At 41.8% G+C, this 24,517-nt stretch overlaps 1 protein-coding gene across 3 annotated transcripts in view; it reads left to right on the top strand.

The window, feature by feature from the left end:
* TRPS1 (transcriptional repressor GATA binding 1) overlaps nt 1-24,517 on the top strand; it is a 504,317-nt gene that overhangs the window by 133,488 nt on the left and 346,312 nt on the right. For all 3 annotated transcript variants that reach the window (XM_029591916.1, XM_029591917.1, XM_029591915.1), the window contains exons 3-4: nt 4,289-5,418; nt 22,900-23,500. In XM_029591916.1, the coding sequence (XP_029447776.1) occupies nt 4,289-5,418; nt 22,900-23,500 (1,731 nt within the window). The remainder of the gene's footprint in view (nt 1-4,288; nt 5,419-22,899; nt 23,501-24,517) is intronic.

Below are 24,517 nucleotides of genomic sequence, written 5' to 3'. Positions count from 1 at the left end.
AAATGTCAGTGGAAAGGATTTGTATCAAAATATTACATTTATTGCTGTTTCCTTTTTTATTTAAATATCCGTATTTAGATTTGTTATTTAGCTGGTCACTTAAGTTTGTGCATAATTAGAGCTAGTGGCTTTATGGTTCATTTGCGTCCTTTTATTTGAAATAATCAGACTCTGGGTGTTTTCACATGACTTTTTCCTCTTGATTATCTTTTTCTAGTTGTTTGTGCCTAAATATTTGGTTACAAGAACCAATACATCAACTTTCTACATGTAATCAGGGATGGAGATTTTTAGTTTTCCTTTTTAAAAAAAAATTTTCATAATAAAAAAAACAAGTGTAGATGAAATTGAAAGTGACCTTTAATCAGTATTTATCAACACATTAACAGCCCCGTCCTCCAGGGGTGGTGATATCTGCATCCTGTTGGTCTTGACATTGGCAGCTATGGGAAAAGTAGGTGTCCTCTACTTTAAAATCAGTGTCTCCCATTTTGCTTTTGGCAAACTCTTTGGGGAAAATAGGATGGGTCTCTGTTGTCTCTTCGAGCAGCACCAATTCATTTTCATGCTTTGCTAAGGGGCAAATGATACCACCCTTCAAATTTGCCTTTGTCCCTTAGCACTGACTCTCTTCTTGGCTTATCCTAGGAAATCACTTTTATTTATACTGGCGTTCCATCACTGGACTCATGCCAGGACTGTCCTGTTTTAAGGCAACGTGTGAGTTTTTAAAACATGCTGCTAACATGGCGTAGATGAGATGTTTGCTATTAATCATTTGAGGGTAAATTAAGTAGCACTCCCATTAGGATATCATCCGACAGCAAATATTGCCTACCCAAAGAATCTGCAGCCTTTAAGAGCTCCTTCATGGTTCCTTTAGAGAGATCAGCCATAAAGAATCAGCTAGGAAGGGTCAAACATCAGGCATCAGAGGTCCGATATCTTGTTTTAGGTTCAGGCATCAGCTGTTGGGGATCAGATATCATCTCTGAAGGTTTGTGTTTCACTGTCACTAATCCATCATTCATGATGATTTGGAGAATGGAGGAGCTACCAAAATTGGCTACATTCACTTTTCTTGCAAAATTGAAATGTTTTAGACATATTGCAGCTTTTGTGTTGGGTGGTGCTATTCACCAGCAAGGGGAATGAGAGGCAAAATAAACCACACAAAAAGACAGAAACAGACAAAAGTGGTCAAAATGACAACCCCCTCCCCCCACACCTTTTAATAATTCCCCCCCCAAAAAAAACAAAAACAAAACTAAACAAAACCAATAACATTGGTACTGTTGATGAAATATATATATAAAAAAATCTATCAAAGGACTCAAAGGAAAAAATAGCAATGTAGTGAGCAAACAAAATGTGAAATCATTTTTCAAAACCCTGATTTGACCTTGTTTTAGTGGAAAATGGGTAAGAAAATAATTGTCAAAACTAATATCTAGGATAGTTCTTGTCATTTTATAGTTGAATCTCTTCAGGAAGCAAGACTGCAGTACATGTATAGGCAGACAATGGTGCACAGCTTCAGGGCCCATCAAAACGTGCTGCGGACAGTGCAGACTTTTCTGTCCATTTGCAGACAGATTGCAGCAGGGTTTTTCATGTCCCCAGATTCGGGAAACCCAGAGAGTAGCAGAGGTGCATGGTGCACGCCTCTGGGGTGGATGCAGCAGAGTAGCTGCAGCTTTGCCACCCCTTCTTTCTGTTTCAGCTTTACATACATACAGCTTTATGTATTCCATGTCATTTTGAGATATAGTCAGCATGCTGGCTGTTTGAATATCCTTCACCTAGTTCGGATCCCCTATGACTTAGCACAGTTTCTCTGTTTTCACTAGCTAAATGTGGATTACATCTTCAGGACTGGTTTTGTTTCCTGATGGTTATTTTTTTCTAAAGTTGGGGGTTTGCTGAAACATAGCCATGTTGGGGTTTTTGTTTTTTTTAATGTAGCTTTTTTCTTTTTTTTTTTTACTTGTCTTGTTTTTCCACAATGTTGATGATGTTGCTTTAAAATTGTGATTGCTCACCAAACAACTTTTTTACCTGGGACTGCTTGGATTTTAAGTTGTTAGCTGGTTGTTTGCTGGTTGCAAAGAAAACATTTAAGAAAAAAGCAAGAACAACTTTGTGATAGCAAGTAAAGGGGTTGAAACACGTCTAGTCTGAATCTTAAAATATGTCCCTTCTTGTGCATTATATTTTTGAGAACTTCTTTTAATATGAGTATTTTGTGAATCACTCGATGTGCTTTTATATAGGGCTGAAGACTAACTATGCTTTTTGCTTAATCTATCACAAGTAATCTTGAAAAACAATCACATTTGAGAAGAAATGTTTTTCTGTAGTAACATAGTGAATGGTGGCAGATAAAGTCCAATGGTACCAACCAGTCTGCCTGGGTATTTATTGTCTTCTCCAGTTCTCTACCACTTTGGGTAGGTGAGCAGATAAAATCCCATATTTTTACAATTACGCCTTTTGTGTAGCTGTAGCACTTCTGTACCCTGTAATCTATCTAGCACAGCTGGAATGCAGAGTATAATGCTGCTGTGCAGATGAGCACAGCTGTTTTGGGACCAAGCAGAGCAACATGCTGTAGGTGTTAAAAAGTGTTTAAAACTCTAGGGAAGAGTCAAGTAGATTTCCACACCTCGGAAATAATGTGCTGTCCGCATGAAAGGAGAAATCTTCTCATGACATACTTTACTGGGGGGGAAAAAAAAGAAACCTTTGAGGCAGATTGAGTGTGTCTTTGCACCCCTCCCTTCTCTCTGTGACATCACAATGCAGATGTGGTTCGCCCATGGGAGGAGTAGGAGAGGCTGCTATGACAACTGTGATTTTAATGATGTGTGCTATGGTAACCCTTGTTTCCTTCTTGCTGTCAGTGTAATTTTGTCATTAAGAACAGTTACTGTTTTATTTTTGTAATGATGATGGTGGTGTGGGGTTGCGTGAGGTTATGTTGTTAAAGAGGCTTTAACATTTTTTTAACGTCTTCCTTTCTCTTGGGCGTTTTCTTTGAATGGGAATAATGCATAAAACCAGTGAAAATGGACAGACTGGCTCAACCCTTCTTTTTCAAGTGTGCTGGGTTGGGGGTACTCTTTTTTTTTTTTTTTTTTTTTTTTTTTTAAGATGAAAGGCAAGACCAGATATCCCAGACTCTTAGGGCTTGTTTCATTACGGCTTTTCTTCTAATACTTAAGGAATCAAGCCCTTAACCTTGATAGTTTAATCTTATCTTTTCTCCATTTTTCCTTTACCACGTGGGGAAGAAGGATATATGGCAATATAGGAGCCCATGCTGTTCCTGATGGCCGGAGGGAAGTCTCCTTCAGGACTAACCTGTACCATCACTTATTGGCCAGCGGGGGTCACTGCAGAAACAGCAGCTGCTGTTTTCCTTCTGCCGGGCGCTCAAATGTGTCACTTGTAGCGCAATTTGATATTATTTTAGCAGTCCAGCAGCGTATAAGGCTGACTTTTTAAAAGGGCAGGCGTGCATAAATGGGCTTTTGGACATTGCCCGGGGAAACAATTCACGCTTCATGCTAGGGGCAGAGTGGGGGCAGGGAAACCATTTGCATCCAGTCTTTCTGATTTTCGAAAGTATACACGAAAGGTCACACTCACACGTACGCCTGCTCCCAAGCAGGCGTACGTGTTTACATGCATTGCCCAGGATTCTGCACGTTCTCTAATTTCTACATGCAGACTTCAGCCCAACATGGGCTCTTCTAAAATTAACCTCTCAAAGCCCTAATGCCAAGCCCTAAAGCTTCCCCAAAAGGAAGACTAACTTAATTCACAAGAGAATGATTCAGGACTGAAGCTTTTTCTCTAAGCACTTGAATTTCTTTTCACATCTTCATACTATCAAATTTCATTTAACTCCATTTATATATTTTGCTTTTATTCTGTAAAATATTTTACAAATGATGAATTGATGACATTATTTTTGTATGTGATATACTGCATTACAGAAATACATTTATATTGAGTACCTTTATAATCAAGTAGAACTTCATATAATTGTATCTTCATTATAATCATTATCATTACCTTAATAAGTGAATTGAAATAGACCTGATTTCCTAACTCCTAGGTCCTGTTTCTAGTCACCAGAAGCAAATAGCAGCACTGGCACAGATTCCATTTTATACTTTGCTAGTTGTACTCTGAAGATGTCAAATTATTTTTTTTTTTATTCTGTTATGAGTTTATTACATCATTAACATTGTTCATACCTTTCTCTCTCCATTTCTCTTAGGTTATCTTAGGTGGAACCTTCATTGGCATTGGACGCAAAACTCCAGATTGCCAAGGCAACACCAAATACTTCCGCTGCAAATTCTGCAACTTTACCTACATGGGCAATTCGTCAACTGAACTGGAGCAACACTTTTTACAGACGCACCCAAACAAAATGAAAACGTCCCTTCCCGCCTCTGATTCTGGTAAACCCGGTGAGAAAAATTCCAGTAAGTCCAGCCCAACCCCTCGCTCCTGTGATTCTGCAGATATGGGGAAGTGGCAGGACAAAATCACTGTCAAAGCAGCAGATGAGACACCAGTGGGATACGCTGTGCCCATCAAACCAATTGATTCTTCTCGGCAAAATGGCACAGAGGGTACCAACTACTATTGGTGTAAATTTTGTAGTTTCAGCTGTGAATCATCCAGTACGTTCAAATTGCTCGAACACCATAGCAAGCAGCATGGGGTCGGCCAGTCAGGAGGCAGTAGTCCAGATTCAGATGACAAGCTGTCTAAGGGGTTGGTCAATAATCAAAATGATCCCATCAAAAATGCTGATGGAGAGATCACAGTAAAAACAGAAAAGGGCTCTAGCTTGGCAAAAAAGAAAGACTTCTCCAGCAAAGCAGCAGACGATAACATGATGACCAGCTACAACTGTCAGTTTTGTGACTATAGGTACTCAAAGAATCATGGCCCTGAAGTCATAGTGGTGGCACCACTGTTGCGCCATTATCAGCAGTTACACAATATTCATAAATGCACCATTAAGCACTGTCAGTTCTGTCCTCGAGGCCTCTGCACCCCAGAAAAGCACCTCGGAGAAATTACATACCCGTTTGCTTGCAGAAAAGGCAGTTGTTCCCATTGTGCTCTCTTGCTGGTGCACTTGTCTCCTGGAGTAACAGGAAGTCCAAGAGTCAAACACCAGTGCGATCAGTGCTCGTTCTCCTCTCCTGATGTAGATGTTCTTCTCCTCCATTATGGGAATACACATGAAGCCCAGGTGTCGGATGTCAAACAGGAAGTGAATCACTTGCTGGTGACTGAGGGACAAGGATCTGTCCAGGAGAACAAGGAACACTCATGTACCAAATGTGACTTTGTTACCCAGGTGGAGGAAGAGATTTCACGACACTACAGGTAAGGTAGAAGGGGTGAAAATTATCCAGCAGCATGACAAATCTGGAAGAAAATAGTTGAGCTGCTTATTTTTTGAATATTTGTATAGTTTCCTAAAAGTTTTGGTGTGGTCAGGTGTTTTATGCTTAAGCCCTTACAGATGAATTTTCAAGGTGAGTTGTGCGTGCAAGTGTAACATACTACCTTAGCAACCAGAAGAAGACGGATCAGTAAAAAAAAGATTATTTATCTCAGTACATAGGCCATTTTTTACTGATCCGTCGTCTTCTGGTTGCTACATTGCAAAATTGGATTGCCATACTATCTTAGCAATTTTCAAAAGCCATTTATGCATGTAACATACTCTTACACTTGAATAATCTATGGACAATTCAATGGCATATTTTGTAGCAATTTTCAAAGGCCCACTTACATGGGTATAGTGCATTTACACTTGTAAAACCCAGATTTATGCATGGAAATCCTTTTTAAAATTACCCCCTTTGAGTGTATTTAATGTTTGTAACTAGTCATGTTCCTATCTTCCGTGTTAATAAGAAAGTAGGCAAGCTTTTTAAGTGAAAAGCCACATGTGATATTTCAAATAGTTAAGAGGGCTTGGGAATGGAGAATCCACTGGAGTTTCCGCTCGCTCTTCTCACTCAGTCCCTTTTCCTCTTCTCTCCGCCTTGCCCTCCTCCTCACGCCTTCTTCCTTTCAGTCACCCACCTTCCTATCCTATCCTTCTTATCCGCATTACCTTTGCCTCGTCTTTCTCATTTCCTTCCCTTCTGTTTTCTCTCCTCTCCTATTTCACTCTTCCCTTTCCTCTCCCTTCCCTTCGTTCTCATTCACTCCCTTACTGTCCTGCTCCCACCCCCACTTATGCTGCCGGGTCTGGCCTGGTGGAACTCTTCACTGATGTGGATGTAGTGTTTTTTCTGTTGGTTGGGCCAACCCTCCCTGCTAAGGGCATGCATGTTTGGTGTGATCCGGTAGCTCTTCTCCTGCTGGCAGAGCCTGGCCTTCCCACCAGAGGCCCCTTTCCTATACACGGGCTTGGCAGCTTTTCTCCCATTTGTGTGGACTGGGAAACTCCACCAGCCTTTCTGGTTCCCATGCGCCTAGAAAAATAACAAAAACCTTCTTCCAGATTCCAGAGCCAGCTAGGTGAATGACAAGCATGAAGAGCCAGAAAAGCAGGTTCTGAGAGTCAGGTTAGGCCCATGGACCACAATTTGGGGGCCCTGAATTTCATTACATTTTCAAATTTGTATTCTGCCTTTTCAGAGATGAATCCATACAAAGTGACAACTCTAAAATAATAAAACAGTACACAAACAATAAAACATATTCTCTGATATAAATGTAATACATTTTATTTTGTATTAACTGTATGCAGATTAGAATCTTTCACCAAAAAATCCATAGACTTGAAAAAACGAACATGCTGATCAAATAAAAGATGATAGTGGCCTCCTCCACCTGCCTGATCAGCCATGTTTTTAATTGGCACCTGAACAATGCAGAATCCTGTGTCCCCCTTCAAAAACAGCAGAGCAACATTCAACCAAACAGGGGCAACTCCAGTGAAGGGGGTTCTGCCTCTAGTTCTTATCAGATGCAATATGCTAACCCTCGATCACTAATCCTTCCACTCTGGTTCAGATGCAATATGTTAACCCTCGATCACTAATCCTTCCATGCTTTACTCTGGTTCAGTAGGGGTCTCTTAGTAAATTTCTCTTTGTAATATTTTCCATTCTGTACGCCAACTGTGGGTGGGCTAAATTAAAACCATTCTCTGTTTTTCTTTCATAATGGGAGCAGCCACTCGTGTCTCTTCTTGATGCTACTTGGGGAGCACAGGGAATGGGAGCCCATGTAAAGTGTGTTCTGGTTGGTGTGTATTGTCACTGTGCATGTAGGAGTATCTTATACAGGTAAAGCTTAATGCAATTCTTAGCCAGAGAGGAATGAATTGGTTTAAGAAGCCCTTTCCGCCATCCCATGAAACCTCTCTCCAGTATACAAAGTGAGGGCTGCTGCTGCTGCAGATAATTACCCTGAACAATGAGAGTGAAAACCAAAAAGTGAAACAAAGCTGACTTTCAAAGGATTCTTGTTTGGAAGTTGAGTCTGTGATGTCAACGCTAGAATGTTCAATTTGTAAACTCCGTTGAAAAAAATCGGCATGCACAGAGCCTTTGAACTGGGTTGTTTAAGACTTTGCCAATTTGTTACACCTAAACGACAGAAGCAGTAAGAGTTGGAGAATAAAGTGAATCCTATTCTTGAAAGGCTTTTAAGAAGCTCTACGGCATACAGTGAGCTACAGTACACACATGTTCAAAAAGTAATTTTGTTTTATTGATTTGATTTGTTTTTTTATCTATAATAAATCTTTTTTTTTTTTTCACTAATAAAACAAGATATTTTTGGGTGGTTAAACTCCAAGAAATTGTAGGCATTCCTAGTTATTGAGTAGTATTGGACACCTTAGTTAATTTTTACTGGATGCTGATATTCTGTTGACGCAAATAAGAAGATAGAGCAACATTGCCCAGGTCACAGTTTGTCCATTTTCAAACCTGAGACTTTTCATAAGAACTTGGGTATTGATCTGAGCTGGTAGTGTTAGCACTGCTAGTAGTGAAACCTCAGCTTTAAACTGCTGTAGGCATTTACTGTCCTCATTTTGCACTGGTGATGCCAAAATAAACGCCAGCTGAAAATGGGCTACCTGAGTAAGCCATGGCGACCTCAGTCACAGTAAAATAATTTGAGGTTTGAAAATGTGCTGATGGGAGATGGGTGTTCATTTTCCATATTGGTCAATAAACTGTTCTTGAAAGCCAGACAGGTGGCAAATAACATGTGATGGGAGCAGGGACCTCCCCTAGAAAGTCTAGGGGACACTCCATGAAGTTAGCATGGGGCACATTTAAAACTAATCGGAGAAAGTTCTTTTTTACTCAACACACAATTAAACTCTGGAATTTGTTGCCAGAGGATGTGGTTAGTGCAGTTAGTATAGCTGTGTTTAAAAAAGGATTGGATAAGTTCTTGGAGTAGAAGTCCATTACCTGCTATTAAGTTCACTTAGAAAATAGCCACAGCCATTAGCAATGGTAACATAGAATAGACTAAGTTTTTGGGTACTTGCCAGGTTCTTATGACCTGGATTGGCCACTGTTGGAAACAGGATGCTGGGCTTGATGGACCCTTGGTCTGACCCAGTATGGCATTTTCTTATGTTCTTATGTTCTTACCTTCGTTTTTAGTTTTTAAGTTGTTCCTGGGAATTTCAATGTTACAAAAACAAAAGAATTGGTGAAATAAGACTTTTTCTCTGATTTTTCTCTGCTGTATTAAAACAGTCATTTTTGCACTCATCTTTTATTTTTTGTTAGAACATTGAAGTTCCTAGGAAAAAAACCACAAAAACCTTAAAAACGAAGGTCCCTTAGATGTAAGACATCTGGAGGGTAGAGGATTGATTTTTATCAAAGTTGTGCTCATAGTAAAAGAAAATGATCACATTTGCATCAGCAGATCCAGAATGTTAGTGGATAAATTTAGAGCAAGCTTTTTATACTGCAGCATGCTTTTTATTTTTATTAAATTTAAACATTTGAAAATTGATTTTTGTCTGTGCCTCTCTTGCCAGTTTATCTTTGGATAGAGCCATCTGTCATGAGTTCAGACCCAAGGAGCTTTGCCTTGCAATGCCTGCCTCATAACACAGCAGAAAAGCAATGTTTTTTACTCTGTCATTTCTAGATCTAACTAACTGAATCTAAAAGAACTTGATTAATATTTTTTGCATTGTGTGGTCCCAAAGAAGAAAGATGCACTTCTTTTTTTTTTTTTCTTTTCCTCGCATTTATTTTTCTTGACAATCACTTCCAAGTTAGTTTTATTGAATTTCCAGGTAACAAATTGCACTGCGCTGGAATTTAGTAGCCTGTAATATGCTTGCTATGTCGTCGGGAAAACAAATCTAAACCAGTTCCCATACATTTCCTGTTTGCTCATCTGTCTTCTTTTTCTGCAAATGGCTAGCTCAACAGTTTCTGCAGAATTCTCAGCGTGCACACAGTTGTAGACCACAGATTTAAAGGGAAAAGCTCTTGTGGTGGCAGTGTCGCATACACCTTTTGATAAGGAGTGTCATGTCAGTCTAACTGATCAAACGTCTGCTGGGCCAGGGGTAGGCAGCCGTGCTCTCTAGAAAGGAAAATAGGTCAGGTTGTTAGGGTATCCATGATCAGTGTTTGTCGGGTAGAGTTTTACCCATTTAGCCCAGTTAATTTGCAGAGGTTGGGTGTTGTGAAAAGCAGGCCTACTAGTGGATTTTGCGGCCTGGGGTCACCTGCCGCCGAGCCATGCTGAAATATCCCGCTGCAGGTACAAAACATTACATAGAAACATAGAAACATAGAAATGACGGCAGAAGAAGACCGAATGGCCCATCCAGTCTGCCCAGCAAGCCTCACACATTTTTTCTCTCATACTTATCTGTTTCTCTTAGCTCTTGGTTCTTTTTCCCTTCCACCCCCACCATTAATGTAGAGAGCAGTGATGGAGCTGCATCCAAGTGAAATGTCTAGCTTGACTAGTTAGGGGTAGTAGGGGTGGTAACCGCCGCAATAAGCAAGCTACACCCATGCTTATTTGTTTTACCCAGACTATGTTATACAGCCCTTATTGGTTGTTTTTCTTTTTCCCTGCCGTTGAAGCAGAGAGCCATGCTGGATGTGCATTGAAAGTGAAGCATCAGGCACATTTGGTTTGGGGTAGTAACCGCCGTAACAAGCCAGCTACTCCCCGCTTTGTGAGTGCGAACCCTTTTTTCCATTTCCTCTTGCTGTTGAAGCTTAGAGCGATGTTGGAGTCACAGTAACCATCTGTATGTTTATTGAATAAGGGTATTGTCTCCAGGCAGTAGCCATCATTCTGGCGAGTCACCCTCTCTTCATTGGCGGCCTCTTGACTTTATGGATCCACAGTGTTTATCCCATGCCCCTTTGAAGTCCTTCACAGTTCTGGTCTTCACCACATCCTCCGGAAGGGCATTCCAGGCATCCACCATCCTCTCCATGAAGAAATTACGGGGGCGCAATATGAGTTCTTTTAACACCGTGCACTTTAGGGAGTTTTCAGAGAGACTTGGAAAATCAGTTCATGCGCCAAAAGCGCCCAGGCATTCTTCTTCTGTTGTTTGTGGGGATGAAATATCACAAATACACCTTGAAAGCCACCTAAACGCATGCTAGTTTCCTCCTCTAACTGCTCCCAGGAAAGCCACTCCATGGCTAAAAGAATTTGTCCTAGTGAACCTCTGCGCATTTCAGCCACATTGGAGGAGGGTCGTTTTCAGTTAACCCATTTTTCTTGGATAAATAAATATTTACCTGAGTAAATGCCTTTTGAATATTGCCCTCGCCAATATTAAATGCATAGAATATAATGTAATCTCAAGACCAAAAGGCCCATTTAGTTTGCTAATTTTCCCTCCCAGATGCAGTACCATAGACCTGGCTTTAACTTCTATGCTCTTCCCATGTTTTACATATTTTCTTGAATTCTGATATTTATTTTATTATTTATTTATTTTAGTTTTTTCTATACCGGCATTCGTGAGAGTATCACATCATGCCGGTTTACAATAAACAAGGGTGTGATGAAAGGTATAGTGAACGAAGTAAATAACAGGTGCTGAACAGTTACAGTTACAATAAAACAGGGATAAGTACAACTTGGAGCAGAGAAGTGATAGGAAAATTAACATAATATATTAACCAACTTTGACGAGGTACATTTACAAAGATTTGACGAGGTACATTAACAAGAGATTATGGTATTTGCTAGGTATTGTCCATCTGAACTTATTGTAGATTTTTTACGTGGAGGTAGTGCTAAGAAGTAATGGTTTTCTGCATATGGGTAGTTATTGGAAGATGGTTAGAGGTGAGTTATATTGTTTTTACCTCCACCTTAAGACCATAAGAAATTTCCATGCTGGGTCAGACCAGGGGTCCATCAAGCCCAGCATCCTGTTTCCAACAGAGGCCAAACCAGGCCACAAGTACCTGGGAATTACCCAAACACCAAGAAGATCCTATGCTACTGATGCAATTAATAGCAGTGGCTATTCCCTAAGTAAACTTGATTAATAGTAATTAATGGACTTCTCCAAGAACTTATCTAAACCTTTTTTAAACCCAGCTACACTAACTGCACTAACCACATCCTCTGGCAACAAATTCCAGAGTTTAATTGTGCGTTGAGTGAAAAAGAACTTTATCCGATTAGTTTTAAGTGTGCTACATGCTAACTTCATGGAGTACCCTCTAGTCCTTCTATTATTCGAAAGTGTAAATAACCAATTCACATCTACCCGTTCTAGACCTCTCATGATTTTAAACACCTCTACCATATCCCCCCTCAGCCGCCTCTTCTCAAGCTGAACAGCCCTAACCTCTTCAGCCTTTCCTCATAGGGAAGCTGTTCCATCCCCTTTATCATTTTGGTTGCCCTTCTCTGTACCTTCTCCATCAGACCTATATCTTTTTTGAGATGCACCTTCTCCATTGGGAGGCTGTTCCAGGCAACCAGCACATTAAAAGAGAGCAGACCTATGCCAAAAAATGACTTTCTGCAATTTGCGAGACTTATTTCAAGTGCCGTGCTCTCCCCTGTTCCCATCCTCTTTCTGGGTCTATCAGAGTGTGTGGGATCCATGACAGAACCTCATAGTTAGTTCGAAAACTGCCAGGAAGGCTTCAGAGTTCCTACTTTCTATATTTCCCAGAAATGTTGCAAAAATGGAGCACGGCAGCCGGCCCGACGCGTGCAAAGTTACGCCTGCTTCCAACAGGCGTAACTTTGCCGACAAAGGTGGGGGGGGTTAGATAGGGCCGGGAGGGGGGGGGGTTAGGTAAGGGAAGGTGCGGGGGGAGGTAAGGGAAGGTGCGGGGGGATGGAAGGAAAGTTCCCTCCGAGGCCGCTCTGATTTCGGAGCGGCCTCAGAGGGAATGGAGGCAGGCTGCACGGCTCGGCACGCGCAGGCTGCCGATTTTGGGGGCAGCCTTGCGTGCGCCGACCCCGGATTTTAATGGATACGCGCGGCTACGCACGTATCTATTAAAATCCCGCGTACTCAGATTTATAAAATCTGCCCCTATGTAGACAAGTTCAGCTGGCTTCTTTTTAAATTTTGTAGTGTGCAAAGACTTATTCCAATTACAAGCATAGCTGCAGTTGTAGAAAGTAGCATAGTCAAACTTAGTTTGGGCTTGAGCCATCTGTTTATAAAAGAAAAATGTTGGTAGTCCACAATCAATCCCAGGTTTTCTCATGCCTGTGAAATCTACTTTTCAACCGATGAAGCTGAATGCAGAGTTGGTGATTTATAAAGCTGTATTTAATGACCTACGTAAGTAGCTGCAATGGACATACGGTTTGCATCAGAATGCTGACTAGTAGGTGTAGTTCCACAGTGTGTAACCTCTGTCCTTAGAGGGACAGAAAACATTTATCTACATAAAATATATATCACCATTAGGCGCTGTAAAAATACACACGTACAAACAGCACAACACACATTATACCAATGTACATGTAACAGGATAGATATTGATGCCACTTCACCTATGGTTTGGTGTCACTGCTGCTCCTGCTCTGTGCTTAGAAACAGCGAAACAGAACGTGACGGCCCATCCAACCTTTTCATCCACATCTCCTGATCAGTTTTATAGTGCTCGTTATAACCGAGTCCTGTAAATGTTATGAGGGATGTTTACGGGGGCCAACTAAGCAACGCACATGAACTCCTGGCAAAAATAATTATGAATAAACAAACTGTCTGCATGGGTGTAATGAAAAGAAAAAGATCATTTTATTTACCTAAAATAAGGAACCAGTCCTGTTAGGATGAGAGTGTTCTCATAATCCTCTCACTCTCGAGAAAAGAGGAAGGAGAGCTTGAACAACCTGTTAAAGAAGCAGGAGCTGCTTTATGGTACTACAATAGGTCTATTCTCCTTTTGCAAGGAGGAAAGACGTTTAGCTCGGCAGAGCTGGTAAAGAGGGGCATGGGGAGAGTCAAAGGGAGTTAGGGAAGAGGTCAGAAAAAGATGGGACGTGGAGACTAACGATGCCAGAAATTTCAGCAAAATTCAGCAAAGAAATGCAAGAGGAAAGAGAAAAGGATACAAGAGAAAATAAAAATAAATAAAAACAAAAAGAGAGCGAGTGAAACTAGAGAAATGATTGAAAATGGGTCTAGAATAATGAGTCCCTTTTGAAGAAAACCTTGACAAGTTAGGGCTCTTCAGCTTGACACAGAGTAGATAATAATAGATGAGTTTATAAAATGCGCAGTGGTGTGGAGCAACTTTAAAAGGGCAGGATTATTTACGCTTTTAAGTAACACAAGGACTAGGAGACATGCCGTGAAATTAACCAGATGCAGGTATACAATTATGGGGTAGATTTTCAAAGGGGTACGCGCGTACCCCTTTGAAAATCTACCCCAAACCCCCCCTGCGCGCGCCGAGCCTATTTTGCATAGGCTTGGCGGCGTGCGCAAGTCCCGGGGCTTTGCAAAGGGGGCATGCCGGGGGCGTGTCGGGTGGGCAGGACTAATGGCGGGGCGGGAAGCGTGTCGGGGGTGTGACGCCGGCCCGGGGCATGGTCGAGGCCTCCGGACCAGCTCCCGGGTCGGGTGATGGCATGCCAGCAGCCCGCTGGTGCGCGCAGATTTACACCTGCTTTCGGCAGGCGTAAATCTGTCAACTAAGGTGGGGGGGTTTAGATAGGGCCTGGGGGTTAGGTAGGGGAAGGGAAGGTGAGGGGAGGCGGAAGGAAAGTTCCCTCCGAGGCCGCTCCGATTTCGGAGCGGCCTCGGAGGGAAGAGGCAGCGCGCGCTGGGCTCGGCGTGCGCAGGTTGCACAAATGTGCAACCTGCGCACGCCGACCCCGGATATTATAAGATACGCGCGGCTACGCGCGCATGTTATAAAATCCAGCGTACTTTTGTTCGCGCCTGGTGCACGAACAGAAGTATGCGCGTGCGTAAATTTATAAAATCTACCCCTATATTTGTAAACCCCCTTTCCTCGGGTTTTACTTTCAGAGCCAGAGAGGGACGTGCGGGCCACTGCTGCAGCCCTGGGAGCTCACCAGTTGGGAAAGAACTGCCACTATGAGCAAAGTCCAATGTCCACACAGATATTGGTTCCAAAATGAATTTTTTTTTTTTTTTGTAAATCCAAGCATAGACAGCAGAGGAATAGTAAAGTTTTAAATTGAATAGCTGGATGCAGTCCCACAAGAAAAAAAACCAAAAAACCAGATTCAGTAATTTATCACTTTTCTCGGAGCAGGAGGATTCCTCCTCACACTCCACCTTAACCCCAAGGCCGTCTTAGACAATTCTTGCACTGGAGCTTGCTCAGACAAGGATTTACCACTTAATTTGAAAGGGTTATCCTCCTCCTAGTAGACTATCAAAACCCTTTCCCTCAGCTTAGAATCTTTCCTGTTCCTTGCTTCAGAAATCTCTGGATGCTTCACCAGCCCTGTCTCTTCACAGGAGACACCCAACAGATGCCTGGGGGGCATCTTATATAACCCCAACCCATTCCCCGAGGAGGGGAATGCACCTCCCAAATTACCTCATCTTTTACAGCACCAAACTCTCTCTTCCCCCTCCTTACAGAAGATGCTTGCAGAGGGCAAGAGTTCTGCATCTTACCCAGAACTCCCTGATCTTCGGGTGAACCCTGGACAGCTTTAGTGACCCTTGGGGAGGGTTACAATTTCAAGAAAGCATTTCTTCAGGCACTGTAAAATTGAGCCTATGGAATTTTTTGCTGGAGGAGGTAGTTGAGGCAGGTAGCATGGCTGGGTTTAAAAAGGCTTGAAGATGTTTCTGGTGGGACAGGTCAGTTAACAACTACTAATCAGGTGGACTTGGGCATCGCCTGTTACTGCTGAAAGGGAGCAACAGGGAATGGATCTTCCCATTGGGTACTTGTTCCAAGCCACCCAGATCGGACCATTGGTTTCACCCAGTATGGTATTTTGTTTTTCTAAGAAAGAATGTAAAATGGAGGAATCAGCTTAAATCAAAATTTGTGGAAACTTTTTTTTTTTTTTTTTTTTTTACAAACAGGTAAGTCAATGCATCAAACACAAAACTGCACAGAAAAATGCTGTACAAGAAATGTGAATGAGACATACTGCACTATATAAATACGAACCTTCATTTTCAGTTTTAACCAATTTTCACCTATATATTTTTCCAAACATGATAGTTTATTTAAACAGATATTCACTGAGGGATAAATACAGCATTTCAAGACCTCCAGCCACTGCTGGGAGCCAGTGAGAGCCAAAGTCCAGGCTGCAAAAGCGCTCATGCTCACCTTCCTGATTAACTTGTATTCATTGTGGTTAAATAGGTGTGCATTCAGAAACTTTAATCCCATGAAGAAGACTAAAAGTGAAAGACCAGGAACTTCCGAGGAATTGCTGCTATGAACCTCCACATATCAAAAATAGATATCCAAAGAAAATCTGAATGTAAAATTTCTGACTTAAAAAAGGGTGGTTGTGTTGCTTTAATGAAAAACAATTAGATAACATTTGAGATGGTAGGAAAATGTTGAGTGAGACTGATGTTGCAAACCCCTCTGGCCATCACTGCTTTGCTTCTGATGCTCTTATGTACAGTGCACATTTATTTATTTATTTATTTATTTATAGTTTTTATAAACCGACGTTCCTGTATAAAATACATATCACACCGGTGTACAGTGAAATAAAACTGTCGCCACGTGGGCGGCTTACATTATAACAAATAACATTTTAAATAACATTTTAAATAACATTATATATGACATTTTAAATAACATTATAAATACATTTAACATTTTAACATTTGTGCTAGCTTCACTTAAGAGGTTATCCCTTCCAGCGGTAATAGGTTGTATTTTTACTGTTTGTCAGTCTGTTCCCTTCCACATGCTATAGGGATGCATAGTGCAGAGATTTTTTAACTAGCTGCCTTTTTGCGTTTAAGTCTTTAATAAAAAAAAAAAAAATAAATAAAATAAATTATGGAGCATCAGTTTATTGCAGCTGTTGTAATTACTTAGATCTGTGTTTCTGAAAGAAACTAATTTTAAAAAAGACTGGTTCTCTAAATTAGTGATAGTGTTCTGTATCAGGCTCCAGGGAGTATCTAAATGATAGTGGATGTATGGATAAGATTTCCAGTAGAGCTTGGGGGCAGGGAGGGTAAAAATAATAATGGAACTCAAATTGTGAGACAAGCATGGGAAATTCTTAGCATTGGGGAAGTGAGATTAAAACCGGATATCAAGTCAGGGTGTGCAGTATTGTAGTAGACATGAAATGGGACAGGCCACAGAGATGCAATATTAATATTTTTTTTTTGCCCTTTTAAGTTTTTTGTAGTGGGCGCTACTAAATCAAGTTGATTTATTTGCTGTATTTATTTTTTTTTATCCAGAAGATTCATTCTGCTTCTTTGTATTTCTGGATCATTCAGAACCAGGTACTGAGTTCTGGTGCCATGAGCCTTCATTTGCACCTACTTTGGGAATTTTTTAATTTTTTTTTTTTATTAACTCTCTCCCCCACCCCCAACATAAATAGAAAGGCCAGGGACCATGCACCAGCTCTTCTTCCAGAACCCTGAAATCATGGTATCTGAATCCAGCCACTAGGTGTCAGCCTTATGCAATGACCACAGCTTGCTTCTCCCCAGCCCTCTTTGGCATCTCTCATCAACCCAGACAACAGAAGAGTTGACTGGGATATTGAACTGTCACTGGGCCAGGCCCTCGGATTTCTAATTTGGTTCTTGCTCCTTAAATTTTCCTAGAGATTGAGTGTGCAGTTGCAGTCATGAGTGGGGTTAGAATAACAGAGTGGGCAAGCTGATGGTAGCTACCAGTTGTCTTATGCAGTGTTTCTGAGGTTTTCTGGAAATACGACCTATCCAGACTGGTTTTCAGCATATCCACAATGAATATGCACTGCACTGCCTTCCATGGCTGCTGAGGGACTGGCTAGAGAAACACTACTGTAAAGAACCACTTTGTCTTTTAGCTAAGTGTGCAAGAGGGTGTAGAGATTATGGGTAGGAATTGTTGGTTTCCATGTCCAAATATGCTGAGCCCAACTGACAGCTGCTGCTACAGTATAACATTGAGCCCAGTATTCAAACACTGCTTAGCCAGATAAGTCAGTGGCGGCCGCCAAATATTTGGCTATGTTAGCTGGATAAATCACTTTACCGGCTAAGTATATAGCGGGATAAGTTATGGGCATGCAGAGGGAGGATCAGGGCTGCTCAACTTATCCAGCTAACTTACCACATCATTCTTCAAAATGCGTTATGGCACTAACTGCTATGAGGACATGAAATGGGAGACTTTTTAAAAATGAAAGTCAGTAAGGAATATGTAATGATAGGTAGAGCTGTTCAAAATATCTTCAAATAGCCGTTTATTTGTAAAACTTCAGCTGGAGACAGTTTATAAATAGGGACTGCACCATTTATAAACTGTCTGTTATGATTTTGTTTGCTGTGCAGAATCGTTCCCTGTTTCTGACTACTATGCTGCCTCCCCACCTGCAGAGGCCTCCAGTGAGCTCTGTTCAGAGTTATCAGAACCATCTCCTTCATGGCCTCTTGACTCAGCCTGTCTTGCAATCTCCACTCCACCAGGAGTCCTCAGTGAGCTTAGCCTCCAGCCTTGCAAAGCTTCTCACTGATGGCATCACACCCAAACTCCCACCCTGTGTAACCCAGCACTGCCATTCTAGCCTTGTCTTCTCATGGAGTCACCCTTGGCTCTTTAACCTAGCTGGTGTTCCTTGCCATTCCTTGTGGCCTCTGGGCCTTCTTGCTCCTTGCCTTGTGGCCTATCTAGACTTTGCCTTGCCGCCTTTAGGTCTTCTTGCTCCCTGCTCCTTGTTTTATGGTCCTTGGAGCTTCTCCTACCTTGCACCTTGCCCTGTGGCTTGGCGGCCTGCTTTCACTTCTTACCTTACTCTGTGGCCTACCCTTTTCCTTGCTTTGCCCTGTGGCCTTCGGGCATGATCATTCCTTGCTTCTTGCTTTGTGGCCTGCTCGGTGTGGCAGATACTACCATAAGAAGCTTGCTGGGCAGACTGGATGGACTGTTTCGTCCTTTTCTGCTGTCATTACTATGTTACAAGAGCACCTCACCATGCACACATTAGAATCCTAGGATTTTACCCCTTCTGAATGCCTGAATATTTTCCTCTGTTTTCCTTCTATCTCTTTTTTTTTTTTTTTTTAAAGAGTTCATTTCTCCTGGTCTCATCCTGTAGAGGGACAGACCCACCAAGCATCCTCTCCAAGGCGGGATACAAGTTCAGCTGTGTGCTAAGGGTGACTCTCCAATCCAATGTCACATGAACACAGGAGTTTCATTTACTCAAATAACCCCTCCCAATGGGGGAATACCACTCTTTAAACACCTACACTGTACTGACTTCCCAATAGAGGCGCAGGGTCTGTTTGCATCTCCTGACCCACAGTGCTAGTAGTGGCCTAGCAAGCTTAATGAGGCCACTGATGCCATAAAGGAAAAGGAGATGTCCTGCTAGTAAGGAGCTGATTTTGGCATCCCTTTGTACCATCATCTATCTGCTGTCTCAGAAGTGCACTACAGCAGTGCACGTTGGTTCGCCACTGCAGCTTCTGAGCACACATTTGGCCTCCTGGAAACCCACTTCTGTGACATGAATCGATTTTCAAGCTTTCTGCTGCTACCATCTGCAATGCCCATGAGAACTCCATCCTCTCTTTACTTTGACATCCTCCCTAACTCGTATTCTTTATCCTGGTATAGAGTTGAGCTGTGTGAGTGTTCTTGTGCACATATTTAAAGAAGGCAGCCTGGTGACTAGTGAGTAAGCATTTTTAGCTTCTTACATTTAGTTTAATGGTTCTCATCCTTTACAACATGAACACCTCTGTTCCTTTCAATAACGTAGGCTATCAACACCAGCTAAAGCATTTTTTAAAATAAAGTTATAATAATGTACTTCTTTTTATTTTGGTAGCAATTAAGATTTCCCTGCTTTCTGGTGCTTTTCTCTTTCATGTCTCCTTTGGTGGCAGTAGGTCAGGAGTCTTCTCTGACCATTTTTTCCTTCTCAAGCAGATGGAGATTGTGGATGAGGTGACCTGCTGTAGTTCTTGCCTACTCAACAAATAGGTTAGGGGAACAGATGCTGGGAGACTCTGAGGGGGGTGGATGACAGCAGCTGTACTCATTTCTAGCTCTTCTTTGTCTTGAGTGGATGGAATTAGGGATCGATGCCAGCATCCATTTAGTGCTCTTGTTCTTCTCTCCTGCACCAGCAGGTAGGTTGGGGGAATGGATGGTGGTGGATGTCTTGGGTGGGAGAGGTTGGGGAATGGATGCCAGCATTTCTACTGCCTTCTGGTTCTTCTGTCTCAACTGGGGGATATAGTGGTAGAATAGTGATGGCCTGCTTTGCAGCTCTTCTTGCTGTATTGAACGTATCGGGAAGGGTGGACAGCAATGGCCCAGCTCCAACTCTTTTCTGTGTCTCAGGTGGCAGGGGTGGTGATGTGTTAGCACTCCCTATTTCCAAAAGTACAGGGTCTGCCTCTGTTCTTCACTCCAATTCTCTCAAGGGGTCCTTAGGCTACTCAGTGGGTCAGATATACACTTGCCTTCTTCTGCTTGATTATAAACTGGTTCACAAGTGGCTCAGCATTTATTTTCAGTAGTACATTGCTTCCTGTGGTGCTGGCTTTGTCTTGCACCCCCACCCTCTGGGATTGCATCTCTCGGGTACTGCCTTATTTCTGGCAGATTTCACGGTTGGCACATTTCCAGGTTACTTACTCCCTCTGCCCAGTGCTGGATGGGGGTAGTGTCAAATGAGCAACTCTATCCAAAAAAAGGGGATAATGAGGCTTATACATGTTGTAATGAAGCAGTGCAGAAAGGGTTTATTCATAGAACACAGAAAATGATAAAGACTGCAAGGCCCATTTCCCTAACCTGTTTGAACTTTGACATTACCTTCAGCTCCCCCACAAAAAGGGAGCTTCTGTGCTTGTCCTGGACTTTCATGTCTGTCTGTATTTGTTTTAACCTGTACACCACTTTGGGTGGCTCTTCAGTTGGGGAAGGGATATAGCAATGTTTTAAATAAATAACAAACTTTGTTTTGTTTTTTTTTGCGCCTCTATAGCGTCCCCTCTGAGGCTGTTGCATGCATCCACCACTTTCTGTGGAGAAATAGTTTCTAAGATTACTCCTAAGCATACCCATCCCCCCATTCTCAGATCTCTTCTAGAACTTCCTTTTCACTGGATAGAAATACTTCCCTCGTGGTCTTTTATATTTTCAGGTATTTCATTGTTTCTGTCCTATTCCTCCTTCCCCCAGTACTCCTGAGCCTTATCTATCAGAGAATGGGCATATTCTAATTTGCCCATATTGGACAATATTTATCTGTTGGAGAGTCACCTCATTTGAGTGAATTGAACCCTCTGTACATTTCCTTTATTTAACTTTAATTTGTGCTGACTGTTCTGATCAACCTTGTAATGATTATTTTTCATATTTTCCCCCTTGCCTTAAGTCTCCCATCAATGGGTATCTTATTCTGCCTAACCTACTGTTTTCCCACATGCCACTAATGCATTACTGAATGTGCATTCACACTAGAATACAGTCTCCTTCAAGTGTGAATACAAACTGTAGTGTTTGTATTCACACTTGAAGGAGATTGGCGCACAAGTCCCTCATTAACCTATAGTAACCTAGAGAAGTAGCTTCACACATCTGGATTAGTACTGAATTAAATGTGAATTAATGACATTTTAGAGTCAATTGCAATACAAAGTGTGAATGAACTCAGAAGGAAATAAATCCATGTTAATTTCTGATGTGAATAGAATAGTGAGTAAGCAACTCGTACACACTAAGACCAAGTTAACTCTGGATTTATTTAACATTTTTATATACCGAAATTCATGTAGCAAAGTTACATAATATTTTAAAAAGTATCCCCTTTCACTATCGCACAGAGAACGCAGCTTTCAAAATTGTGGTGCACAATTTGTATGCAGAAGTGGATGCACAGAGATTTATGCAACTATTTTACAAACTGTGCAATGGGTGCAGAGTATTTCTGCCCTGAAAGTATGCATGCATGTTGTAGTAAATGTATATATATATTTCTTTATCTGTGTTATAAACATACATGTGTGTATATTAGGTACATAAACATGTCCTTTATTTATTTAATCCTGATTTAAATGTGAAGGCAGGCGTTTTATAAAGCATGTGCGTATACCGTTCTGAAAATACTTTCTTGCTCACTTATTTGGACTTGGCAATTTGCTGATACTCTCACCAATGCACCCAGACCCTCTAGTGCTTCACCATGATCCCCCCCAGCAGTTCACCCAGACTTCTCACCCAAAACCTGCAGACAAAGGACAAGTCCGATTTTCAATTGCACAAGTCAAGTAACAGGAGTAAACATGTTCAGACAAGTTCAGTAACGTATGCGTGTATATCTAGTACAAAAAAAAAGAGCAACTACTGCATGTACCTCTGAACCCTGCCCCCAGTACACACACACACACTCTTTGAGGTTTACAAAATAGCGTAGACACATGTAAGTGCTACTTGCATGTGCGTATGCTAATTTTACACGCAAAGCCCTTTTGAAAATTCAGTCCATGACTTATAGTTGATGTTTTATAATGCTCCTTTAACAGTGATAGATATGAGAACACAATTTAGTGTGGAATTATGTGCATTCTCTATGCTTTTGAAGATAAGGAAAGACTCTGTAAAGCAGCCTTTCCACGCTCTACATAGCAGAGGAAACTGTGCTCCTTTTTAGGATTTCCCCCCCCCATAAAAACTCTGTTACACTCATCAGTCCAAGTCCACTTTCAAATTGGTCACTTTATGCCATCCATTAGTGCAGCATTTTAAAATTAATGACCTTGTTTAAGTGTAATTTTACAGTGGATAGCTTCTCATTATAGAGGCTACAGCACAATGAAATTCACACAGGATTCAATCAGAGTGGTAGTAAGAGAGACCCACGTATTGTTAGTGAGGTTACGTAAACTGCCCTGCAACCAGAATTATCAGATTCTGGTTCAAGCAGCGTTCCAGCTAATGAGAGTCGGCAAACCAGTTATTCCAGTGTTTATTGGCGGCGTATTAATTTACATGTTAACCATAACCTAACAAAGGGAGAAATATGCTTTCCTTATCTTGCATTCCTTGCCTGGTTTCACTTAGGGTTTCAGATTTCATGTTTCCATGTTTTGAGTTACAAAAAGGTATGAAAGTAACATAGCCACGTATAAAATCATTTGTTTTGTCATTGTCATTGTCTTTTTTTTTTTTTTTTTTTTTTTAGGAGGGTGCACAACTGCTACAAATGCCGACAGTGCAGTTTTACAGCTGCTGATACCCAGGCTTTACTGGAACACTTCAACACTGTGCATTGCCAGGAGGCCGATGTCACTACGGCTAACGGAGGGGACAGCCATGGCGTGCCTGCGGTGAAGGAGGAGTCCAAAGCTGACCTGAAGGTGTACAGCCTGGTTCATCCAGACTCCAAGACGGTCAATGTTGTGTGCGAAGGCGCGGTGAAGAAGGAGAAGGTGGAAGAAAAAGAGGGCGCGAAGGAGAAAGACTGGGCTGATGGCTCTGGCGATGACCTTCACAGTGTTCCCTGGAGAGGATCAGAGATTTTGAGGGGGAGCCCGTCTTACACACAAGTGGGCTTGGGGCTCCTGACCACAGTGTCGGTCAGCCAAGATCAGCCAAAGCCATCCAGGGACAGTCCAAACGTGGAGGCGGCCCACCTAGTGCGGCCTGTGTACGGCATGGCTGTGGAGCCGAAGGGGTTCTTGCAGGGGGTGCCAGGAGGAGGGGAAAAGCTTGGATCACTCACGTCGCAATATCCTGCATCGGGAGATGCTAAATCAAAGGACGAGTCCCAGTCACTTCTACGGGTAGGAATTTTTATTTGTAATCATTATGTCTTGTGTTCATTTGAGAAGAGAAATTCATTTTGGAATATTATAGTTTGCTGCTGGAGCAGAGACTCCAGGTCGGTTGGTGGTGTCAGATGAAGCCTGCAGAGTAGAATTAATTGTGAAAACTTTGCAAGCTTGTGAATACTCTGCCCCAGACTTGCATAATGTGGCCTTTCTTAGCTATGATTTGAATTTCATGTAACCTTCCTGGTGATTGTGCAAGATGAGGAAACATTTGGAAGAGGGAAGTAACAGAGCCTCTGAATGCTACACATTTATTACATTGAACTATCCTTATGCTCTTTAAAGTGTAATTTGTGTGTCGGCGCATATTTAATATGCAAGTTATCCAATGATATGAGTTAAGACTGTAAAACGTCCTTGCAGTGGGACTGGAGAAACGTAACACTTTTTGAAACATAGGATTCCAGCAAAACTGCTGCACTTGTTTGTGAAAGGAAATGCACCAAAGAAAAGGGAAGTTACCGGGGACCAGGATCTGAAAGAAGAAATTTGTTGGATGCTTTCCCTGTTCTCTGTGAGAATCTTTATTGCACCAAAAAATGGTTTGTGACTGGAGCTTTCTTTGTATTCCTAAGTGCATTTGTGGGTCCTTACCCCTGGATCTCTTCAGAGTTCCCAAGATCGCAGAGAGGAAGCTATTTTTCTCTGTCATCTGGGAGAGGCAGGTCTGTTCTGTTTCTCTGGGTAATTTCTACATGTAACAGCTAGAAATGCATCAGCGTTTGAAATTGCTTCTAAATAGTGACTTTGAATCTCTGGATATACAGATTTAAGATCAGAAGCCACTTACACATGGGAAATGGATATATTTATGTAGAAGCTGATGACCTATGCTTTAGCAATGCAGAATTTGAAGTCTCTCTTAATTCTTGGTTTGGGGAGAAGGGAAGAAAGGGTAGAAAACAAACTAAATCCTAATGAGATAAAGTAACAAAACCAAAGCCCTGGTTATTTAAGATCCGAGTTGCT

This window comes from Rhinatrema bivittatum, chromosome 2 (genome assembly GCF_901001135.1).
Source record: "Rhinatrema bivittatum chromosome 2, aRhiBiv1.1, whole genome shotgun sequence".
NCBI classification, from domain to species: domain Eukaryota; kingdom Metazoa; phylum Chordata; class Amphibia; order Gymnophiona; family Rhinatrematidae; genus Rhinatrema; species Rhinatrema bivittatum.
The sequence above is the reverse complement of the archived record's forward strand: the minus strand, read 5'-3'. Positions and strand labels throughout refer to the sequence as shown.